This window comes from Parasteatoda tepidariorum, chromosome 10 (assembly GCF_982258835.1).
Source record: "Parasteatoda tepidariorum strain Cologne lab strain chromosome 10, Ptep-v5.0, whole genome shotgun sequence".
NCBI lineage: Eukaryota > Metazoa > Arthropoda > Arachnida > Araneae > Theridiidae > Parasteatoda > Parasteatoda tepidariorum.
In genome coordinates, this window is record NC_141764.1 from 11064551 (window position 1) to 11090813 (window position 26263).

Consider the following 26263-nt stretch of genomic DNA (forward strand, 5'->3'; position numbering starts at 1 on the left):
TTATTTGTATGCAATAAATTTATAAATTGATAATTCTAAATACATAAAGCAATTGATAATTTTTGATAAATTGTACAGTCAGAGCCGTGGTGGTTCAGGGGATAGAGCGTTCGCCTTCCAAGGAGGTAAACTGGGTTCGAATCGCAACGATGGCAGGTCGATACGAACTAAGCACCCGGCTCGCAGCGACCACAGTGCTGACGTAAAATATCTTCAGTGGTAAACGGATCATGGGTTAGAGTCTCCTTGCCATCAGGGTAGCCGTGGGAGGGTTTCGTGGCTTTCCACTCCATGTAACGCAAATGCGGGTTTATTCCATCAAAAAGTCCTTCACGAAGGTAAATCTCGCCCGATATTTGATACAGGAGTTCCTTTGCCTTCTCGATTGGGTTCGAAATCAAAAGGCTACGAAGATGAACATTCGTAGTCGTAAACAAAAAATTGGGTCAGCTGTTCAACAGTCTTTCAAAAATTAAGTCTTTCAAAAAGTGATTAATAAAAAGGAGCGATTAGATATTCGCGTGTCATATTATCGCATCATAAATATCGGGATTTCAAAAACGTGCAAATTTGCAGGGAAAAAAATCCCGGAAAACGATCGAAATAGAACATAAATTTAAGATTGAACCGGTGCAAATCGCCATGTATTTTATTCCTTTATATGTTAAGAACTGAAACTAAGTCGCCACTTTATGTGATTAGAGATTCATACTTCTGTGGCCATTTTATGTGTAATGGTCACCTGTTGATTACTGGTGCTCTAGTTTGGCAGTTGTGTTTGGGCACCTTTGAATGTATCCTTGGAAAATGTATCACTCATCATGTGTTCCATATTTTTAATCAAATATGTTTCAAGAGATACTTTAATGTTTTCTTTTCTTTTTACTCACCCTGTATATAATCACAGTTTCTTAATTTTTTTTCAGTGTGTCTTAAGCTGTCCAGTTTTCATTCAACGTTTTCGACGTAATTTTCAACGTTTGTAAAATGTGTGCATTTTTATAACGAGTATACTAATTTTAAATGAATCAGTTATCAAAATAGTCCAAATCCCTTTCAGGCATTTTTCATCTGTTTTATTCAGTGAAATGTTTTACATTGCTATGTTAAACGTTTTTATTTTAATTATTACACTGAAAATTAAATGATTATAGTTATTTATATGAAATATTTTAATGATTCCACAGAGGAATCGAACAATCAAATGTGTCAGTGAGAAATAAAATGAACGAAAAACGAATAAACTGAGTCTGACTAAAAAACAAACGAAAGAATTAAAATAAATGGATAAAAGGTTTCTATAATAACTCCATACAACTAAATTCGTATTTATCTGAAGATGAAAGCAATCCACAAAAGGAAAATGGGTCCAAAAAAATTTAAGCGTGCATTTAGTAATTTTTCCACTAAGGGAAGTAAAAAATTAGAAAAGCTTCTATACAAGTACCTAAAACTCGAAACAAAGCTATAATTATAAATTATGTATTCTATTTTACCGTAAAGAAGTTTGCAGTTTATAATTCCACTATTTTTTCTTTAAATATTTCAGAATTTGTCCAATCTAAATTCGACAAATAGTTGAAATACTTAAATAAAATTATTAAACTATTTTAAAAATTTCTAATTCAGCGAGATTTTTCTACCTAAATGTAAATTATTAAAATCAATTAATAACGCTTAGGAAAATTTTTTTAATGCATTTATAAAAATCCTTAAACTTGCTTAATTCAGGAATTTTAAATCTGCGATCGATTTCTCTCTCCACGCTAGTTTTTTACCCATTGGCAAAATGGGTCTTGTTTTGAGTTTGATGGCGCGCGCACTTTATTTGGACGTCGTCACACTTTTCAACTGTGTTTAAAAGTAATAGTAAACAGTGCGCATGCGCGGTCATTCCATGCGTTGCTATGGTGAACGCTGCTGTTTGATAATTTTTTTAAAATTCTTTTTCTTTTCACTAGCAGACATTTTCAATGTATTTACGTAATAATAATTTAAAGTATTTTTATACTATTTTTATTATTAACGTATAATGACTTGCTTGACGGTGATTTCAATATAAATATGAATGATGAAGAAGGAAAAAGTATTTTGTGACGTCTTGAAACAGGCGTTTTCCTATTATGATCTAGTCAGTAGCATATGAAGAAACAGTTTCATAATAGGTAAGCGCCCCTATCGGCGTGTGACGTATCTGAACATGAGTTTCTATGCAGTTTTAATCCTGATGATATGCCTTAATTCCCCCAGAAGATTGACTCAACATTTATGCAATTCCCTGATATATATAACGTTTTTAAACTTGTACAGTGGGCAAAATAAAAAATGGACCACCCTTAATAACTTTTGATTTAATGATCGGATCTTTACGTTCTAGAACTCAATCTTAATGATTCAAGGGGATGACCTCAAATATGCTAATTAATTAATGCAGACAATATCTTAAGTCACGAAATCAGTTACAAAAACGGGCCTTTTTTTCTATAGGTTTCTAACTCCCAAAATATTGGGGATATCCGCAATCTGGGAAATATGGTTACAATAGCTTGGTCAGGAGAACGGTCCAAAGTTTGAACCCCTTAATGTTAATTTTACTTTTTATTTTCAAGCTCTTTAAAAAAAATTTGTACACAATTGTAAAATTCGCCCATTCAAAGATAATTACATGCAACATATAACTTTTAATAGGGTAAAATAACCAGTGAAGGAACACTTAAGCTTCGCTTGCCGTTTAAAAAATCATATTAATTTCTAAATTCGTAATTTTAGTTAAATGACAGTGTCAACATATTCGTTACTAATTGCAAATTATGTAAAAAAATTTTAGAGAACTTACATAATATTGTTTTAAAGTTTTGGAGGTTCAAATAACAAGTTGTAAGAAAAACAAGTGAAGGAACAACTCTTACCAGCGAATGAACACCCAATAAAGGAACACTTAATTTTGGTTATTTTTTAATGCTCTATATGAATTTATAAGCCATACAAATATTTAAAAACAAGCCTATTCTTGAAATTATAACATATAAATACTTGGAAAATGTTAACTTTCCTTTGTAATCATGAATTGCAAATTAAAGTGTCAACATATTAACACATATTGTTCATTCAGTGGGAAATCTATGCCCAGTATAGGAACATGCCTGTTCCCTCACTGGTTAGAAGTTGTTTTTCGTATTTTTAGCATGTTTTTGATGCGGAACATCACCAAAGGTACAGGAAAATTAAATTTATCTTTTATTTTCATTAACTTAGAAAAAAAACCAGTAAAGGAACACTTGTTCCTTCACTGGTTTTTCATCGTTTGGTGACCCAGTGAATAAACACCCCCTTATCTCAGTACTTTATAATGCTATGATGCTTAAAAAAAATAAAACGTAACTTCAATAACTATATTTATTCACAGTGAGAAAACTCTTTTTCACAGTGAGAAAAATAAAACTATTACATGCAATTAGTTCCCCTTCAAACATATAAATACAAACATTCATCTTATAATTTTTTCAAAGAAACAAGGTGTTGTGGAGATAATAACAAATTCAAAAATTTTTCAAGAGAAGTCTATTTGACCAGGTAATCCAAAACATTGCTAGATGACTTCCTATTGTTTGGCAGTAAGCTATTGTTACCAGTCAATCTAAAGAAAAACTTTCAAATTCTTATTTTTAATCAATATATATGAAATGTTCCTTCACTGGTTGGTTTACCCTATATTTACTATTTTTTATTCAATAGTAGTCGAAAAATTTTGAATTGTCAGGTATATATATTTTTTTAATATCATTTAAAGAATGTATTTTTAAATAGCAAAATGCAAAATATGAGCGAAATCGGTAGAATAGTTTTCTGAGAAATCGAATTTTGAAAAAGTAGTATTTTAAAATTCAATTTCTCAGAAACTATTCGACCGATTTTGCTCAAATTATGTCTTTCGCCATTTAAAAATGCATTCTTTAAAATGATATAAAAAATTTGTTACCTTACAATTTAAAATTTTTTCGACTACTAAAAAATAAACTAATAAAAAAAATACTGTACTGAAAGTTGCTTTAGCTTGGAATTATCTTTGGCTAAATGAATTTTATAATTGTATTTCAAGATAATTTCCTGTATTTCAAGATAATTGTATTTCAAGATTCCTGAAAATTTTCAAGATATGGCGAAATACGTGAACAGTGAAATTAACATTAAAGTGTCCAAACTTTGTACCGCTCTATTAGAACTATTAGAACCATTCTTCCCAGTTTGCAGCTATCCTCTGTACTTTGGGAGTAAGAAATCCGAATTAGTCATGTAAAAAGCATATTTTTACGACTGATTTCCTAACTTAAAATATCGTCTACACTAATTAACATATTTGATGTCTCCCTTTTGAACCATTAAGATTGAGTCCTAGAACGCGAAGATCTGATCCATTAGATCAAGAGTTATTCAGGGTGGTCCGTCTTTTTTTTTTTTTTTTTTTTTTTTTGCGCACTGTATATATCGAGAATATCATTAAAACTGTCAAAAAATGTCATTAAAAATAGCTCGAAGAGTAAACCGATTTCAGATTTGAAATCAACGACGTGAAAATCTCATCCAACTGAAGAAAAAAGTTATTCTTAAGAGCGTGGTTACCAACTAGCTGCTCGCGGGCCTCATCCGTCCCGCGAGCAGCCAGTTGTCATTTATCAATATATTAGTTGTCATTTTTTTGCGAACAATTTTCGCAGAAAATCTATATAGGTTTTAAATACTTTTAAGTTTTATATTTTAACATATCTGTTGCACATTTGATATCTGTTGCACATTAATTGTTTAATACATAGGTGCACATAAAAGTTATTGTAGCCAAAATGTCTTAATTTTAAAAATATACTTTTTATTTTAATTTGTAATTCAATATCATAATGTGCAATTCAATATCATAATTCATAATGTGCAACTTGATAAAAATCTGACAGTAATATTTTATGCTCCTTCAAACATAAAAGAGTCCTATATAAAATTTTGATGAAGTTTCGGCCCGCCATTTGACTGGTGTTTTTAGATGCGGCCCCCGGCCTCATGCTTGCTGGAAACCCCTGCTTTAGAGCAATTCTTAATTTTTGAGCAAAGAATAGACCAGGAGTAAGTAGCTTTTCGAACATTAAATTGCCTTTTATTTTAACGCAACTTCATATTGACCATCAGCGTTGACTGAAGATGGTGAAAACTAAACAATCATGAGTAACTGCAACCGCTTTTAGATTCTAATTCCATGATTGTTTTTTCATTGCAGTTGTTGCATCACGTCCGCCTACCTCTGACGGGGAGGGACTTCTTGTTGGCCCAGGTGGCCGATGAGCCCCTACTACAGGGCAGCCAAGAAGGAAAAGACCTCCTGATAGAGGCCATGAAATACCACCTCCTTCCCGAACAGAGGAACAATATGGTGTCAGTGAGAACAACTTACAGAAAACCGGAGGGGCTCAGGCCGTATCTCTTCGCAATAGGTAAATTTTACTGGAAGCAGTGTAATATCACTGAATTTATATTGAATCTCACGCGTTCCAGCAAACTAAGATTGGTAAAGACAACTTTATAACCGTCGTGGAACAGCCCACCCAATTTTGGGTTTACGACTACGTAAACTCAGCAGCCTTGTAATTTTGAAACCTATACAGAAGACAAGGGAACTCCTGGATGAAAAATTGGGAGAAATATGCCTTCGTGGAGGACTCTTCGAGGGAATTAACCCGCATTTGCATGGAGAGGAAAACCACGAAAACCTCCCACGGCTGACGGCGAGAGGACTCTAACACATGATCCGTGTACCACTGAGGGTATTTCATGTCAGCAGTGTGGTCGGGGCATGCCGGATGCGGAATTCATATCTACCAGCCAGCGCTGGGGTTCGAACCCGGTTCACCTCATTGGAAGATGAACGCTCTATCGCCTGAGCCATCGCGGCTGTGGTAAAGAGAACTGTACAACATATGGAATTGTTGTCTCTTAATCGTCTCCATCCATCCCGAGAATAAGAACAGGCTTTTCCCTTGAATGTTCTTTAGCGCCTTGGGGCAAGCCTTTTTACATTGATATTTGTCCCGAAGTGTTCTTTCATGGCAGTTTTCAAGTAGCCAAAAAGAAATCGGGGGATGCCACGTCAGGACAGAAAAGCGGCTGGGCAACCGTTGGTACTGTTTGAATTGGCCAGGAAGTAGGCCATGAAAGAGACAGAATGCCGAGGTGTGTTGTCGCAAAGTCTTCAAATATAGTTTTTTCATATTTTTAGATCGGAATTTTTTGGAATGTATTATATCTGTGTCACTAAATGATTTCTCAATTAACGGTTTGAGTTCAATAATTCAGTCACATTTTCATTGATGGAGGTCGTTGGTGACCTTCCTACAAGAACCTCACTGGTAAGGGCCACTCACACAGAGTGCGAACAATTCGCTTAAGTGTATTCGGAGATGCGAGCAATAATCTTATTGGCGAGTTTACCTTTCACTAATTACGTTCTCGTTCGCATCTCCGAATTCGCATTAACGAATTTTTCGCACGCAGTGTAAATTGCTCTATAGACTAGGCGTTCTGACAAACAATGATCACCAAAAACTGTCTTTTTTTTTATATATATTTTATAATATAACCGTCGTTGAGCACCCGACCCAATTTTCGGGTTTACGACTAGTAATGTTCAACTACGTCGCCTTGTAACTTTGAACCCAATCCAGAGGACAAGGGAACTCCTGTATCGAGTATTGGGAGTTATTTGCCTTCGTGCAGAACTTTTTAATGGAACTAACCCGCATTTGCGTTACATGGAGTGGAAAACCACAACAACCTCCCACAGTTTGCCTGACGGCAAGAGGACTCTAACCTATGATCCGTCTACCACTGAGGATGTTTCACGTCAGCACTGTGGTTGCTTGTGTCCCGAAAAAAGAAATTCCAATGTATACTCGCAGATTTTTACATAAAACTTAATAGCAATCCTTCCTGCCCTACTTGGTGGTTTGCCGAAGTGACAAAAAGAGGATAAATGTCTTTCTTTATTCACCGGATCGTCGAACCACACATGTGTAAGCTGATCACCCTGTTTATCGATATTAACCTATCTGAACACGTATAAACTTCACAATAAATTCAGTGATATTAATTTCCAAATACATTTTGTAATCCTTATCTAACTTCAGGCGAATACTTTATTTAAATGCGCAACTATGCGGATTACGTCGTAAATACCATTGGCTTTTCAATAAAAATGTTGGTCTGAGGTTTTCTTTGAAATTTTATTTCACAAAGTTAGTGTTTCAACCTAACGAGTAAATTAAAAACTTGCATTAACGTGCGTCGATATTTATTAATTATTCGCAATTACTCGCATACAATTATTATTATTTATTCTACTGTCAATCATTATTCTTCTGGTGGTAAATTTGAAACAAACTGTTAAAGAAAAATAGTTACACATAAAAAGAAAAGCTGAAATTTCACTCGCTACTAGTATGTTTGGATCAGCCATTTTTTGCCTTCTAAACTAAGAAAAAAAATTTTTTATTATTTTTTATTTTTAAAGGCTAATTGAAAACAATTTTTTTTAAAATACGTTATTAAATTATTACTTTACATTTTGCTTTAATAAATAAACTGAAGCAAACATATAATTTTCTGTGCTTCGTAGACAGTGAAATTTGCTTTTGATCATTTCAGTCGGGATAGCGTGATTAGTATGGCACTGGTGTTGTTGTTGTTAATTTACGTCACACTAGAGCTGCACAATGGGCTATTGGCGACGGTCTGGGAAACATCCCGGAGGATGATCCGAAGACATGCCATCACAATTTTGATCCTCTGCGGAGGGGATGGCACCCCCGCTTCGGTACCCCGACGACCTGCGCGCGAAGTCGAGCACTTTACGGTAGCACAGTTTAACGAGGACCCATACCGCACACCCTCGGTCCCTACGCAGACTGATCCAAGTGGTCACCTACCCGCACACTGACCGTAGCCAGTGATGCTTGACTTCGGTGATCTGCTGGGAACTGTGTCTTAACGATCAGTCCACTGCGGGACAGTATGGCACTGGAGTAACGTACTTGAGAACAGGAGTTCGAATGAATACTGAATGCATATATGAATACTTTTCTGAAAGAGGACCTCCCATTTTTAAACATAAATTATGTTATTAATTCAACTTAATTACATTACTTATTTATCATTCCACTTAGCGAAGAAGGACGCTCACTTAGTATTGTAAGAAGTATCAGTTAGTATTGCTGTCAAAAGCAAGTTAAACACTTTATTTTTTAAAAATGTAACTGCTGTCTGGTAATTGAAAGAGACGATTTTTTTTCTTGCAGGTGGTGGATCACTATTTGCTATTCATTGCGAATGTGAATACTACAATCCTAGAACTGACCGGTGGTCACCCATCGCTTCCACATCACACAGGAGATCTCGAGCCGGTGTGGCTGGAGTTGGAAGACTGGTTTATGCGGTTGGAGGGTGAGCCTCTTTCAATCTCTCCGATAAACGAAACCTTATTCTCGTCATAGAGATATGACCTTAAATATATCAAATCATCAATCAGTTACTAATAGCAACCAATAGGAATATGTTTCTATTCATATAGAACCCTCATTGCATTACCGTGTGTAAAGTAGCACAATTTTTATAAGCTAGGGAATCTTCTAATTATCAACCCCTAGACTTAATGATTGATTGATCTAAATTTTGGCGCAAGAACCATGGTTTGGCTATACCACGCCCAAAACTAGGTTAAAATTACTGTAACTAGGTTAAAATTACTGTAACTAGGTTAAAATTATAACAACTAGGCAAAAATTACTGTAACTTTGTTAAAATCATAACAACTAATTAAAAATTACTGTAACTTTGTTAAAATCATAACAACTAATTAAAAATTACTGTAACTTTGTTAAAATCATAACAACTAATTAAAAATTACTGTAATTTTGTTAAAATCATAACAACTAATTAAAAATTACTGTAACTTTGTTAAAATCATAACAACTAATTAAAAATTACTGTAACTTTGTTAAAATCATAACAACTAATTAAAAATTACTGTAACTTTGTTAAAATCATAACAACTAATTAAAAATTACTGTAACTTTGTTAAAATCATAACAACTAATTAAAAATTACTGTAACTTTGTTAAAATCATAACAACTAATTAAAAATTACTGTAACTTTGTTAAAATCATAACAACTAATTAAAAATTACTGTAACTTTGTTAAAATCATAACAACTAATTAAAAATTACTGTAACTTTGTTAAAATCATAACAACTAATTAAAAATTACTGTAACTTTGTTAAAATCATAACAACTAATTAAAAATTACTGTAACTTTGTTAAAATCATAACAACTAATTAAAAATTGCTGTAACTTTGTTAAAATCATAACAACTATTGTAAAAATTACTGTAACTTTGTTAAAATCATAACTAATTAAAAATTACTGTAACTTTGTTAAAATCATAACAACTAATTAAAAATTACAGTAACTTTGTTAAAATCATAACAACTAATTAAAAATTACTGTAACTTTGTTAAAATCATAACAACTAGGTTAAAATGAGTAACTCGTCCACAATTAAAACAACTCATTTTAAATTTGGCAACTCTGTGATAACTGGAGGTAAATCAAATTGTAAAACCCGATATGTTTGATGTAGAGTATTAAGTTTGGATGATGTGCGTCTCCAAGTAAAAATGGTGAAGCCGGAAAGTCGCAGTTAAAGAACTAGACTTAATGAACAGAAAAAAATTGTGAACAGCGAAAGATTTTTAATTATTTTGGAAAATAATCTGTGTGCAAAAAGGACATTTTCCATCCTCCATGGTTCAATCAATAAAAGTTTGATTAGACAATTGAATTTACTGGCCTGATTCTCAAAATAAGTTTGGTGAATGAATACGCTGAAAATAAACAGGTTGCTTTCGTTGAAATAAAAACGAAAATATACAATGAATATAAAAGAAACATCAGCATGTTAACCCAACTTTGTTTTAGGTTTGAATTCAGGAAGTTTTTTTTAATCAAATATACTAGGTAGGTAGATAATGGGTTAACATTCTTTTACCGTTGGGCTAACCTTGGGAGGTTTTCGTGTTGGCTCCTCCATGTAACGCTAATGTGAATTAGTCCCACCAAACAATTTTCCACTTAGGCTAGTTTGTCCCAATATTCCCTTGTCTTTTAGATTTGGTTTAAAATTACAAGGCTACGGAGTTGGACCTTTTCTAAGAGATTTTCTATGCGCGGTAACTGACTGAATCGAAGGCAATCTAATTCGGGAAAATTTTCTATTCGCTTATTTGTGAGTTTCAAGGTTCATTTTCATGAAATTCCTTACATCTTTTTGGAAAAAGGAAAACATTTGCCTTCGTATTTCCCGCAATAAAGATTTTTAATCGTTCTGCGAATCAGCAAAAATGGACATCGGCCATTCTAGGTCCTAAATTAGTCTAAAATGGACCATAATTAGAAAAATATTTATAAAAGCCACTCTAGAAATTTGTTTCCCTCCCTGCTTTACGTTAACATATGGTTGGCCATCAGAACTTATAATATTGGGCTTAAACCTAAACATGCCTTGAAAAGTGTGGTCTCTTGTTAGGTTAAGCACATAAAGTAGGTAATATTGTGAGTTTGCTATAAGGTTGGTCAATGTTCGTAGTCAATTAAGTGTGATCAATTATTGCATTGCAAGGTAGTATAAAAAACACTCTTTCAATGTCTAGAGCAGGGATGGACAAACTTTTTTGGTCGTGGGCCAAAAATCTAGAAAAAAAGTTTGGTGGGCCGAGTAAGAACTTCTGAAATAAAATAAAGTCAATTCATCATTGAGTGCATGTACTTTGCTACATCAACTTTGCGATTTTTTGTTGCCATTTTGGGATAAAAAATGTTTACAAATAACTCAAAAAGGCAGTAGCCATTTTATACATTAAATAATTTCACCATTATTTACAATGACATTGTACGTGTGCAACTTTTCCATACGCAGTAAATTATGTTAGAGCTCGAGCCGACAGAAAAATCCGTTCGTTGGAACTTAAAACGCGTAGTCAGCCTCATGTGAAGTACAATTCACCTATATTAGATTCCATATGTCTGCTCCTCGAGAAAGACAAATACTAGTTGGAGCTAATCTACAGCTATTCTATAAAGAACTTTTGCTTTCAACATTTTACCAGTTAAAGCTGTTTGTGCTAACTATTTTAATTAATTTATGTTTTGTAGAACAAAAATAGAGAAAGTGGAAAGGTCATCAGTACTTTGTTAATAAAGAAAAAACAAAAATAGCTTTAAACAAAGTAGATATATTCGCCACTGATCAGCTAGTTAAAATTCTGTCCGCGGGCCGGATAAAATCTTCCGGCGGCCCACAGGTGGCCCGCGGGCCGTAGTTTCCCCATCCCTGGTCTAGAGATACCTTTGGTGTCTAAAAAGTACTTTTTTTTACTACATGTGTTCTCTAATGGATGGTTGACTGAATACAAACAATAACAAGTTTCCTAATACCGAATGATATTTAGAAAACTTCAGATGTATTCCTCCGCCTATGTTATACTTACGAGGTGCTGTGTGAACAGGTTTAATATTCCAGGAAGTTTTATTAACGTGATTCAAGTTTAAATTTGCTCTTAAATGATGCCACTCATACGAATTTTCTGTAATTTATAAATTCTAACAGGCCGTAAGCCTAAAAGAAATTTAACAAAGTTAATATCACAGCATAAATGGAGTGTAAGGTTAGCCATGTTTTGTGAGTTATCCCTCATTTGCTGATATTTGTGAAAAATAGCAGTTAGTTATTTTTTGAGTAGCATCATAGCTAGCTTGTGAATTCATTTGTTGTTTGTTTCGTTGAAAGTTAGATAAAAAAAATTATTTACATTGAAAACACTAAAGTATAATTATGAGGGTCATTTAAATAAAACCTGGTCAGTGTGTCTAACTTTGCATTAGACATAATGGTGCTTCACGTAACTGCGTGTATGGCGACATCATCTATTGGTAGAGAGACTGACGCACGCGCAAACGTTTGACGTTGCATAGCGACAAGTGTGGTTTCACGCCGAAGAGAAGGTGGTCAAACTAGTTATCGTCTACTACGGTACATGTAGGCGAGTAAGCAGGAACAACGAGGAGTGAGGACGCTGGAACATCCACCGTACAGTCCAAACCTTTCACCGTGTAACTTTCATGTTTTTGGATCTCTGAAACAAGCTATTCGTGGACATCGATTCACAACGGACGACGACGTGTGCGACTGGGTCCACGCCTGGATTCGACAGCAGCCTACTAGCTTCTTCAAAGATGGAATCGACCGGCTAGTGTCGCAATGGGATAAATGTGCCAACAGTTTTGGCGACTATTTTTGAGTATGTGTACTGCGTATAAATACATTTGTGAGTTGGTAAAATCGTTACCCTTACTTTACACTACTGACCGGGTTTCATTTGAACGCCCCTCATATATTGGATAGTGTTTTTTTAAAGCTTATGTGTAAAAATCATTCGGAAATTGTAACCCAAAAGTCTTCCGACGAATTTTAACCGCATGTGTCATCTGTGCTTAGTTATACACGGTCAACCATCCATATTCAGCAGCAGATATGAACCTTTGATATAAATATTCTTCCTCGTATAGTTATGATGGCTCCAAGGATCTGTCTTCAGTGGAGTGTTACAATCCTCTGACCAATAAATGGTTGCCTGTGCCACCGATGGGGACGAAGAGGAGTTGCCTTGGCGTCGCTTCCCTCAACGGACTGCTCTACGTGGCAGGGGGATACGACGGTGCATCCTGCCTCAACAGTGTCGAGAGATACGATCCCCTAGTCACCACATGGTCCTCTGTCACAGCAATGGAAACCAGGAGACGATACTGTAGGATGAGTGTCTTAGGTATGTCTTTTCTTTTCAGTACATATTAATGTTGGATAATATTTAGATTTCATTTGATATAATGCATTTTTGTACTTGGCTGTAAAAGTCACCACAGTAAGAACTTTTCCTTCTATTCTCCAAAGATCTTCAGCATCCTTAAACCTTCTACAAAGCAATTTGTTTGTTTTTTTAAATTGGTTTCAAAATCAAGACAGAAACATAAACTCCTACGACAATCCACACCCTAATACTGCCAGTAATTCCACTTATTTAAGTTATATCGCGTTAAATATGACTAAAATTATTGATGGAACGCGAAAAAAAAGGTAACGCGTAATTTTACTTCCAAATCACTCCAGAAACATTTTTGCAATTTAAGAATAGTATTTGTATTAGAAACAATTGGTGACAAAAACTTATTATTCTTATTTATGGATGGTGTTTGTTTTCTACACTAGGGTGCACTGCAAACTCTTCACTGCCTATGCTTCCGGGTTACTGTTACCGGTAAAAGAGAATATAATGTATTATTAACTTTTAAAAAGATTACTCTGCTCTTCTAAGGAAAATTGATAGACTACTTTGACTTATTCTTTGCTGAATGATCACTAAATCAATTACTTATCGCCTTTTCTTTTTCTCTTAATGATAAAATATCTACTTTTTTAGGTACTGTGTCTTTAAATGGGCATTATATACTATTTTAAATAACATCCCGTTTTTAGTATTTAATGATCCAAAGATTTCTGGAGTTCTAAGGTTACACATTTTACAAATTCTAGCGAGACCAGCAGATAAGAAAAATTTCAGCAGATTTTACAAAATATAAATTTCACGATAATTGTTGCATAATGTATTAAATATTTAACGCACAGGGAATTTCAGTCACCAAAAAAGAAAAACTGCACTATTTTCCCGCCATGATTGGCATTAAAAAATATGCTTGAAATGTTGTGTATTATGTTTACTCATAATTTTGAATAGTAATAGGCAACTAATTATTAAAAAATAAAGACTTTTTAATTAATTAAAAAAGGCTAGTCTGAATTTATATTAACTGAACATTTTAGAACAAAACAAGTTTTAAACTGTTTTCTATAAATAAGGCTATCGCTCCATTATACAGGGTGATTCTAAAAAGATGGGCAAAATTTTAGGAAGTGATAGTACACACCCAAGCAAACAATTTTTATCGAAGAATGCATAGTCGAAAACAAAACGCTAAGGTGCTGGCGCATTTGGAAAGTTGTTTGATGCAAACGTGAAAGCTCCATTCCTGTTGCGAGTTACTGCGCTGCGTTTCTAGTCACCAAGCTTTCGGCCGCTGCAGGGAAAGTTCGTGATATGCCTGGTGTGCTTCAGAATGTTCGCCTATCTTTTCTTCGCCGTTGTACTGCGTGCATAGCCGCTGCCGGCCACTGTTTTGAATACTTAATATAATCACATGCCATTAAATTTGCTTTTATAACTTAACTTCATCGTTCTTTGTGTGCTTTTGCCTCATATAAGAACATAAACTTTGACGCCCTCTAGCAGTTTTGCGTTTTTTTTTCGACCATGCATTCTTTGATAAAAATTGTTCGCTTGGGTGTGTATCACTTCCTAAAATTTTGCCCATCTTTTAAGAATCACCCTGTATATTAGTATTACTCATTTAAATATTCAAGCAAGCAATAATCCGTGCAAAAATTCTATTTCATTAGAGAGTTTAGGAAACTTACTCACTTTTAGGGAATTTTCTAAAATGTACAAAAACTTGAAGAATTTTAATAAAGCCAGTAGAAACTGGCAAACTCCAGTAGAGTTGGCAGCTATGCATTGTTACGCCAACAACTTCAAAATTTTCTTAGAGATTGCAAATGAAAAATAAGAAGGTGAAGTTTCTTTGAGCTCCGATTTCTGATTCTGAGTTCTTGATCATCTTGTATTTGATTTTATTGTTATTTTGAAGATGGTAAATTGGAATAATTAAAATTAGAAAGTGAATTTAAGTATCCGTTTCTGACTAAGCAAACAGATACGAAATTACAGCAACGTTTCCCGAAATCTTAATCAGCTTTTTCTGTTTTCTAAATATTAAAATATTTTATTTTTAGTTTACTTGCATACATTTCTCCTAAAAAGAGCTTTTTAACAACAACAAAACAAAACAAAAATTTCTTTTGGCATTTAATAGCATAAATGACTTGATTAAAGTACGAAATAGAGCTATCACAATTTTTAAAATAGAATTTACTTCTTAATATCTACCGTCATTGAACGATATTTCTGAATATAATAGGTACTTTCAAAGCAAGAGAAATGAATACATACCTATAATTTTGAGCTTCTGCCCGACAAAAGTACCTTGTCAATGACCGCCTATGTTGAGTATACGAAGAAATTTTTTACCCCCCCCCCCCCAAAAAAAAAAAAAAATATATACTAAGTGAGTACGTGATACACAAAATATATGTGTATCACGTGATACACAAAATGTAGTGTGTCTACCACTAAAAAATACTATTCCAATTTACTAGAATATAACACGCGTTAACTCAATTCTATGTCAGGATTTCCATAGATGAAGGTTGTTTAAAATTTTGATTCATTGTTTTGGTATAGATGGTGCTATTTACGCTGTTGGAGGTTATGACGGTATCAATTATGTGTCTTCGGTGGAAAGGTTGGACCCAAGAGTAAGAATATCTTTGCTATTATTTATTTAAATGACTTTATTGAAATTTAAACCAATACATAAATGCTTCCAATTTCAACACACATTTCTAAATTTGAAAATATATCAAAGTTCGTAGAATAAGCAGATATTGTAAGTATAGTAACTAAGTGCTATCGTTCCAAAGATCATTTCACAAAGAAGTAAACATTAAGTTTTACTTAAAAAATTTAATTACTAAAAAACTGTCATTTAGTAGAAGTTTTATGCACGTCACGTTCTTTTCCAAACCTTTCTCAAGAAATCTATAGTTCATATATATATAAACAATTTTCAATTATTATTCTAGTGGAAACTTATCACATCTAGTTTTGAAATAAATATTTTTGGCAATAAAAAATAAACAAAAAAAAATCGCTGTACTACAATAATACAAAAGTATTTCTCAAAACTTTAAGTAAATAATTGATGATTAAAAAAAAAAACATTTAAAAAAATAAGAACGATAATATTAGTATTTTCTTCTGAAGTTGAAAAAAATTCTTTTAGATCAAAAATTTGCTGCTGCTTAATTAAACATAAATCTAATTAAGTAGTTTAATGAATAAGAAATAATACAATTCTAAATTTATGTTACATATATTTCAAATAAGATTTTCAATTAGAAACTTTAAAAAAAAATAATCAAAAGCTGTAATTAGGCGATATTTTTCCTTCTTAAAAAATGTTTATTGTTAAATCAATAGTATTTCGTAGTTTTTTTTAAAAATATATTCATAAAGTTAAAAATATTGAATTTAAAATGGGCTTTTAATGAAATATTGCATGTTTATTTAGGTGATGTATTAATAAAAGAATTCACTTAAAATTATTGCAATTAAAGTTAAATACATCAGACTGCTTATTGTATGTAACTTATTTACATTGCAACTCGTATATTTCATACATTATGTCTTAATTCATCTTAAAAAATAGCCAGTTCTATTTACCTTAATAAATTTTTTCGTTTGTAATTTCTTGTTTCTTTTATTGTGCGACCATTCACCAAATTTCTTTGAACGCACCTAGTATTCATTAAAGTTATCCTACATGGCATCTGCAAGTTAGGGTGGTGGAGAAAATCCTTAGAACAATTACGGAATTAGAGGAAATTTAAATGGAAAATTGTTTCAAAATTAGCTACAATTTATGTGATTAAAGATTATACAACCAAAAAGATTAAAATGAAATTTAGGAATAAATCTTGAAAGCCATTCTCTTTATTATTCATTTTTAAATAAACTAAATCAAGAATTAATTTAATGATACAATAATAAAGACCATGACTGACTGGTTTCAAAATAATTTTTTTGTGTGGAAAGAACGGAATATCTATTGTGTAAGCTATTAAATTTACAATAATTAGTTACAAAAGTTGACAACAGGTGGCACTGCAGTAAAGAATTCCTAAAGAGATGACAAGTACCATAAAACTGTAATATTCTAATTTTAGTCACACTTTATTCAATAGAATACAGGTTTTAAATCTTCTTATCCTGTACGACAAACTACTTTTACGTATTAATGCTAGAACTGATCGCCCTGTTCACTACTGGCTTGCAGCGTCATCTGCAAACAACCTTGTTAACTAAATCCTAAAATATTTTAGATTTCTCAACATTCAGTTCGTTCAAATTTCTCCATCGCTCTTTGATTTTGAGATTTTTAATTTTGAAATAAATGTCATTATTTTTTGAATGAAAGTTTGTATTTAAGATGCATTGATTTAAGACTTGTTTAATACTAGTTGTTTATACACTAATTAAGACTAATGATGTGTTGTGTACAGGAGGGTAAATGGCAGCAGATGCCCCACATGATCAACAGGCGGAGCAGTTGTGGAGTGGCTGCCCTGGATGGCATGCTGTATGTGGTTGGGGGTAACGACGGCAGCCTCTGCATGTGCAGCGTCGAGAGATTTGATCCAGTGAAAGGAGCTTGGGAGGCCATGGCATCTATGCACACTAGAAGGTAATTTCCTTTCTATCTCTCACACTACAAACTTGATGGGACAAATATACTTAGTGACATATAGTTTGTCTATGGTAAGAACTCCCCCCGCCACAAAGTATGCTGCTATGGAAACAAGAATATCGCATTTCAGAGAGGGTAGCTTCTCTTCACTTTAACACAATAGAACGTAGAAAAAGATCACCTTTCTTTTGACGACCAGAGCCAAAACCTGTTTTTAACAGTGACCCCACACCCCTACTTCAAATAGTTATGACTCGTTACCATAGTCACTGTCACCGGTCCAGAGGACTGGCTAGGGGAGTTCTTACTTAAGACAAACTATAGTAATCTTTGAGCAGAACCACTCTAGCTCAGGGTCCTCCCAATGGGATGACGATGGCTGGTGGAAAAGAATCCTGCTACCAGGTGACCACGATACAATCTTAAAATATCCAGTGTTACATTATGGGTTGCCTTAGGGTAGGGCTAACCATGGGAGATTTTCTTCAGCATCTAACAGCGATGCAGGTTAGTTCCAACGAAACGTTCTCCCCAGAAGCTATAGCTTCTGTTGTCAAACTATAAGCATTAAGTTTGACAATGCACTGTCAATAAACAGCATCAAGTATTGGGGCAAACTATAGTTTGCCCCAATATTTGATCCCCTGTTTGCTGGGTTGAACTCAAAACATGGCTACGGAGTTCAATATTGATCATTGTAAACTTAAAGTTGGAGCAGCTGTTCAATGTCAATAAAATAAAATAATTGCCTTCATTTCCTAAAAAGACAACTAAATGAAACTTATGCAACTAAATGATTTGACTTAACTGGTCAAATCTTAAACCATGTGAAACTTCAAAAATTATGATTAATTTTTTTCAAGAAAATCCACTCATTTTCCAAAACACTTTTTGCAGTTTGTTCTTAGTCACAAGAAGCATTATTGTGATTAAAGTGGTAGAACAAGTGTAAGTTAAAGTTGCGGAACAATAAATTTTAATACGTTATTAAGTTTCTAATTATTAAAACACTATCAGATAATAAAGCTAGAGGTTTATGGAAAAAGAAAATAAAAACAGATTGTTTGTAGAAATCTCCGCTTAAAATAAGACAAGTTGAGGTCCTGAATGAGAATTTAAAATAAAACTGGATGAAAGAACAAATATGCTTTTATGATTCTGTCTTTGGTTTTTTAGAAGAAAAAAAAATAGTCGGCCTTCTATTTAACGAAGTTCCATTTTGCGAATTTTTTTCGAGGAACTAAGAAAATGTTGGAAATTTTCTCGTCAAGTAACTTCTAAAAAGTGAAGTGAATTTTCTATCTAACGAACTTTTATTTGAGATCACTTTCCCTATTTCCCAAAAGATTTCAAACTTGATAACGCATTTTATGGGAGAAATGACCTTGGGTAGATTTTCGAAGCCACTTAACTTTTAGAGAAAGCAGTAAAATCTTTCCCTTTTAGTTTACATTACGAACGAAAAACTCGGACAAAATTAACTGATTTCATCAGTAGCAATTAAATTTAAGAACGCATGAGGTAATGTACGCTTAAAATTACTTTTATAATAAATGCAGCTATAATTTAATACGTAAATTTAGCTTTTTTTTTTAGTTGAAACTGTCTGTAGCATGATAGTGTAACTCTGGATAATGTTTTGCTCTATTCTTGCTTTCCATGCAGATTTATGGTTAAGACTAATGGTTAAGACTAATAAAATAAATAGTAGGTACTAGTATACAAGATAAAGGTGTATCAATTGCTATTTTAATTATATCTAATGTTTATGAATTTAAAACTTGTTTTATGTTCTTAAGTATTTCAAAAGGTGATTTTCTATTTAACGAATTTTCTGTATAACGAACTTATTATCGGGATTTAGCGGCTTCGATAAATAGAGGTTCGACTGTATTATGAGTGTTGATATTCCTTCTGCAAGCAACGATTTTTTTTATTTCGCATTTTTCGTACCCATTATCATAGCTTGGAGGTTTCTTCTAGCAAATTTTCAGCTGTTTCTTTAATTTCAATATGTATCAGTTTCATCAAATGCAATACCTTCTGTTTCTATAAGGTTTAATTTATTTTTTGTAATGCCTCTTCCAGTATTTTATTTTTTTCATTCTTCCGTGTAGGCTGCATATTTTTATTGAGCTTGTTGTCTGATAAAATCTTACAGGATGTTTATCATCGTAACTAACCATGTTTTACACAAATCGAGACATTCAAGAGTTAAAGTTAGAAACAAAAACCAAGTGGTGTATACTATATAAGAGTTTAGATAATGCAGTTACTCAATCATTTCTACCAATATTCGGCAGAATTGCATGTTCGCCTCTGTTGCAATAAAATGTTCAATTAACCATATCTGAGATTTGATTCTTCAATTAGTCCTGCAGTTAATCTTTATTGGGTAATCAGGAAAAGACAAAGCTATTTACTTTAGAAGGAGACTTGATTTATGGCATCTTAAAACGGAAATGTTTGAAAAGTGATAACCCATTTTAAAAAAAATTGTGACTTCTTAGAAAAGTAGACGACGGGTGGCCACTTTCTTAGTAAGGCGACTCACTTCTCCCCAGGGCCGTCTTAATAGCAAGCAGGACCCCCAGGCACAAAAATATTTTAGACCCTTATTACTTATCATAATGTTTAAAAACGAACTAAAAACATCACAAATATAAAATAAATCATTTTTAAGATATGATGCAATAATTTCAACAAATTTAAACTATTTTTGATTACCCCAAAAACTAAAAAAAAAAAGCATTTTTAAACTATGTATAATTTGAAAAAAAAAATTTATGCTAACCAGATGTAATGCTCAAATAATTTTCAAAATCATGGAAGTTAATTAAAATAATTAAATTAAATTAAATAAACATAAAGGTATAACAAATTAAAATATAAAACATCTTCCAAGTACCTAAAAATTTCATTGGAAAGTAGAAAAATAGATTTTGGATGCCTTTTTTAAGTTTTCTTTTTGTAAAACTATTTGTAGGGGAAAAAATTCACACTTTATATAATAGAATATATTTAATATATAAGTCAATGTTGTTTATTCTTTAAACACATTTTATAAAAAGTAAGATTCTCAAGGGCCCCTTGAGTGCCTGGGATCCCCGGGCACTGCCCAGGTGTGCACATGCGTAAAGATGGTACTGCTTCTCCCCCTACTCCTACCTGTCAACATTGGAGAAATAAAATAATGGGGAGATTTTACTAACCGGATTAAGTATTGGGAGAAATTAGTCTTCGTGGATGCTTTTTCAGTCATCTAACCCGCATTTGCGTTACATGGAGAGGAAAACCATGAAAACCTCGCACGGTGGTGGAAATTTTTATAGCTTAAGTACTTTAAGGAAGCACTATATCCTTAAAAAAGATAGAAAGTCCACCTTACCTGATAGAATTCCTAAATTATTTTATCTTGATCTATCTGGCCAAAACTATCCGGACTCCCAGGGGTATGGACTTAGAGCGTCCTGAGACACGGATTATTGATCCCCTTTTTGCTAGCACACGTCTGGGAAGATTTTCCCACCAGTTTTTGATAGGTGGCCATAGGAATCGACTTCCATCACAGCTGAAGGGAGTGCTTCCAGCGAGGATGACTACATAATCTGGGCTCTAATTCGTCCCAAAAGTGTTCTATGGGATTAGATCTGAAAAGGGCCAGTCCAGTTTTCGAACAGCCAATTCGTCAAACGACGTCTGTGCAAGCCTCAATGTGTGAATGGAGCAGTTATCCTGCTGTAAGAGAAATGGGCCTTCCCCGAATTATTGCCACAGAGTTTGGAGTGCAGCATTGTCCAGAATGTCCCACATGCATCTCAGAGTACATGTTTCAAACCACAGGAAGTAACGGACACAGGCCAAAACACCCCCACATCATTATGCTTCCACCACCATTGCAACTGGGTGTCCGGATTCTCTTGACCGGATAGTGTATTTTCTTAAATGCATAATAAATTTTGAAGTATCAGAAAAGTATTTGCTGTTTAAAGGCAAGGAGAAAAAAACTGAAATAAATGTTAATTGTGGCATGTCAGAGATTCCTGGAATTCAGAAAGAACTATAATATTTTGTGGAATTTTGTGCTGCAACAAACTTGCAACTAGGACTGGACGATAAATCCGAAAATATCGATTCTATGCTTTCGATTGGCAGTTTTTCGAAGCGTCGGGAATAGTGATTTACTGAGATGTGTACGATATTTCCCGATAGTTCATCGATGTCTGCAAGCTCGAGTGTTTTTTTTTAACTGCTATTTTACACATTATTTTAAATATTGAGAAATAATTATAAGAAATGCAACGTTTATTTAAAAAAAATTCAACTTACTGATTGCGAATTTAAGCAATATTAAAGGTAAAACATTAATGTATCAAAACATCACGATGCATCAAAATATCGTGATGCCAAAATCTTTACACCGCCCAGTTCTACTTGCAACCCTACCCATGATTAAATTCAATTACTCATCAATTTTTTTTCCCTTCATGTTTCTTAGAACAACCCATGAAGTGGTAGAAGCAGAGGGATATCTTTATGCCATCGGTGGGAACGATGGAAGTTCGAGCCTAAGCACAGTGGAGAGGTATGATCCGCGACACAACAAGTGGATGCTGGTCACCTCTATGAATCTGAGGAGGAGCAGCATTGGGGCCACTGTTTTGGAATGTCCCAACCTCGAGAGGATACTCTCATCTTCTGATGGTGCATAAATCTGCGATTTTACACAAACTGAATTTTATATTGCCAAGCTTTTTTTTAAAAAAACCTTTTTCCATCATCGTGGTGAACTCTCTTTTAAAATCTGCAACAATAAGAAAGGTACTGTAAGTGGCACTTTTTAAGAGAAGTTTTGGAGTCCACTTTCACATTTTGGCAATAAGACTTAAATCAAAATGCATAACATTTTGAGTTTGATTTACAAAAGGTTCCATTTGCAATGCAAACTGTGTATAACTGCTGTTCTATACATGCATATATTATTTTTAAATAAGCTGCAATTTTGTTTTCTTCGACCACATAATTTTGTTTCAACCAACAACAAAATAATAATAATACACTGTACAATATGTTACTAGTATTGGAAAATTACAAAGAGACTCTTATTCGACTTGAAGTCGAAACACGTTTAAGTTTTAAATTAATAATTTATACGAAACCAAAAAACATTTTTATTTCCTCACAGTGTATTTAATAGCAACTTTATTACCAATCTATTAAACATATTGTTTATTTGTTTTATGTTTACAGTGTGTGAATGTTTACACTGTACTCGTTTTGTTTTTTACTTTTTTTGCTGATTATTCACAGTTGCTGCTTATGTTTTTCATTATTTACATATTGTTTAAGACATTTTTGGAGTTATAAAAACATTTCTATTGTGATTTTTTTTTAAAGAGAAAAGCTAGAGAAAGGGAAAATAATTTTAGTGCTAAATATATGTTTCTCTTGATGATTTATTTTTTCCTCTTTGTCTACAGCTAACATAACTTCTGCTATATTTGTCAGATTTTTTTGCTCAACTTATACTTCAAGTGAAAAACAGTCACAGAAAGAAAAATTTTAGCACATATGAATAAGGAATAAAAATCTGCAAGAAATTTATGCTTCACCCAAGTAAAAATTCAATATTTATTAGTGGAATAAGGGTCACCTCGTAGTTGCCATAAAATTTTGCATGAATCTTTTTTTTGTTGTTGTTGATTGAAACAAAATAAGGGAGTGGGGACTAAACTTCTAAATGTTGAAAGAAATATAGACATATCATCTATTTAAAATCACCCAAGTATTGATAAAAGTTATAAAATTGCAGTATAAGATAAAAAACAAAACTAAAAAAACTTTTGAAGGTCATTTTGAGCCCTATACTTTTTTCTTTTTTTTTCCACTTTTATAATTTTTGAAGCAATTTCAGATTATCAAATATATCACTTCAGTTCCTTGGGGTTATTCAGTTAATATGATAGTAATAGCTAATGCATAGCTGCCAACATGGGGAAGAAAAGATCCAGTAGATTTTTCAAAATATACCTTTCATGATAATTGTGGCATAATGTACTAAATATTTCACATATAGGGATTTTTATAGTAAAAAAAAAGGAAAAACTGCAATATTTTTCTGTTATGATAGACATTAAATGAACTTAAAATGTTATGTTTACTCATAATTTTGAATAGTAATAAGCATTTAATTCACCAAAGATAGTTAAAATTTTTAATTAATTGCAAATGGCAGTTCTACATAAACTGAACATTTTAGAACAAAAAAAAAGTTATAAAAATCACTCAGTTATAAAAATTAAAACACCTATATAAATGTTCAAGCGAGTGTAAAAATCCTCTTTAATAGTTTTTTTAAAATGAAATTTACTCAATTTTAGGGAATTTTCTAAAATGTACAAAAACTAGAATCTTTATTAAACCAGTAGAAACTGACAATATCCAGTAGTCTTCTGGAAAATTCAGTAGAGTTGGCAGCTATGGTTAATGGCTAATAAATTGACTTAAAATAAATATGTGTTTAAAATATATTAATAAATATTTTATGTAAAAAAACATTCTAAAATTAAGATACCTACCATATATTTTTTGCAATGTTAAGAAGGATCAAACTGCTCAGTTATCAATTTGCTTGCATTCAATATATATTTTATGATTACTAAAATATTTATTGAATACAAATGTAAGGACATCTTTTTTTAAGTAGAGGTCAAGGTAGGAATTTGATATAAATTTCTATTAACTTTTTGAAATATTTTCCAAGACTTAACAATACACGCGTATATATGTATGTATTGTAATAAAAGTAGGAAATGAGCATGTGAGGTAAGAAAAATTGAGTAATTTTACTTTTACAATTGCTCATCACACATTGAAGAGAATTCATAAAACCACAGCAAAACAAATAACGTTTATTTTGTAATATCAATTTAATATAACTGTATAGAAGAGTTCTTTAAAAGTCCATACTATAATAACTCACCTTTTACATTTTAAAATAGAAAATGAAAGCTATTTCTGAATGCATTGCCCAGGCTTACAAAAGAAAGTTGTTAAAGAAAGAAATCAGCTTTAAAAAATAAAAAAAAATTGGGGCAGTTTTTGGAACAGTATATTAGATTACTTTTAAAAAAGCAAATCTTATGCAAAAAGTAATCAAATATAAGATTTTTAATTTCAAAAGTACCTTGTTTAGAACAGAAAGTTTTAACAGTTTGCAGCACAATTCTAACAATACTGAACTGAGAAAAGCTTCAAATCAATGTCTGGAAAATTTTTTATAGTACTGATGCAGTTAAAAAAAAAAACACAGTATTAATTAGTTAATTTTCCTTTACACCAATGTATAGTCATAATTAATTCAAGATATCCTTAATCAAAAAACCTTAGAGTACGGTTCCGATTCGATTAATCCTAAAATGAAAACAGTGGATTGATATAACTTACAAGATTGGTAATTGCATTTGCTTAAAATAAAAAAAAAAGAAACTAACAAGTCCTGAATTCATCACCATAAAAATGTGATATCATTGGGTTGATCGAGAAGTAATTTTATTTTTTTCAAACGAGGACTAATATTTTTTCAACTCTACACTGAAGCTGCATAGTCATTATATATTTTGACAGTTGATATAGCAAGGCTTGCTTGTGGAAAAGTTTGATTTTATGCAGCAATTTTTGATTGGTGCCTTTCCGTAAAATAAGGTAAAAAATCATCCAGATCAGTTTTTTTTTTTACCAAAATATAAAAATTTTATTCATGCTACGACCAGGAAAAATGGCAAAAAGTATTGGGCTAGAGCGGACAATATAGAATTCAATAAAATATTTATTACAAATACCACTAAAAGAAAACCACCTTTTGTTTTCATAAAAAAACCAGATTACTTATAGAACAACCCTATATAAAATTATAAATTGTGTTTCTTCTTTCATAGATTGACTGAATTCCCATAAAGGTTTAAACTATATGCTTGAACCACATTTTTAATTAAAAGTACTCCACTAAATGGGAGCAATCTGATTTTGCGATTTCTACCAAATTGAAATAAAAAGATGTCAGATCAAAAATCCAAACTTTTCAATTCTTTAAAATTATAAAAATCCACATTTATACTATTCTTAAAAAAGTAGGATGCTCTGAACATAGACAAAAAAAATCAAGAATAACAGAACAACTACGAACCCAAATTGCTGCATAGGGAAGCAGAACAAAGCATTTCATTGACGTGAAATATTTTTAACAAAACGTTTTTTTGAACTTTCACGAGAACACAAAATAATTGATTCCCAGAGAATAGATTTAAGCAAAAAAAAAAAAACATTGGCTCTTCAAGAAGTCACTGCCATCTTCATTAGTTTCACTCTTTTTTTAAAAAAATATCATTTAGCAACATCTTAAGAGGATGCCATACCGCTGGAATAAAGTTAGTCAGCGTAATTCCATTGCATAAACCTAAATTATCATCCCATAATTTATTTTCATTTATATATTTTAAAATTTTCTTTTTGGTATTGGGTTTTCTCTAGGTTTGTCTGAATACACTTTAAATTAGCAATAAAGGAGAAAGGACCGAAATTTTCTTCTGCGGTATAACATCCTCTTAAACTACACATTTGTTTTTATTGCTGTAATACGTAGTTGTATATATCTGAGGCAAAATCAAAGACTTTTCACTAACTTGGATTGCTGTTAT

At 32.6% G+C, this 26263-nt stretch overlaps 1 protein-coding gene across 3 annotated transcripts in view; it reads left to right on the forward strand.

Annotated features, from left to right (window-relative positions):
• Positions 1-23672, forward strand: part of LOC107436731 (kelch-like protein 17) — an 85408-nt gene extending 61736 nt beyond the window's left edge. For all 3 annotated transcript variants that reach the window (XM_087153600.1, XM_087153602.1, XM_087153603.1), the window contains exons 6-11: positions 5264-5477; positions 8334-8478; positions 12660-12916; positions 15503-15576; positions 17383-17564; positions 22066-23672. In XM_087153600.1, coding sequence (XP_087009726.1) covers positions 5264-5477; positions 8334-8478; positions 12660-12916; positions 15503-15576; positions 17383-17564; positions 22066-22279 — 1086 coding nt within the window. In that variant the 3' untranslated portion in view covers positions 22280-23672. The remainder of the gene's footprint in view (positions 1-5263; positions 5478-8333; positions 8479-12659; positions 12917-15502; positions 15577-17382; positions 17565-22065) is intronic.
• The last annotated feature ends 2591 nt before the right edge of the window (positions 23673-26263 follow it).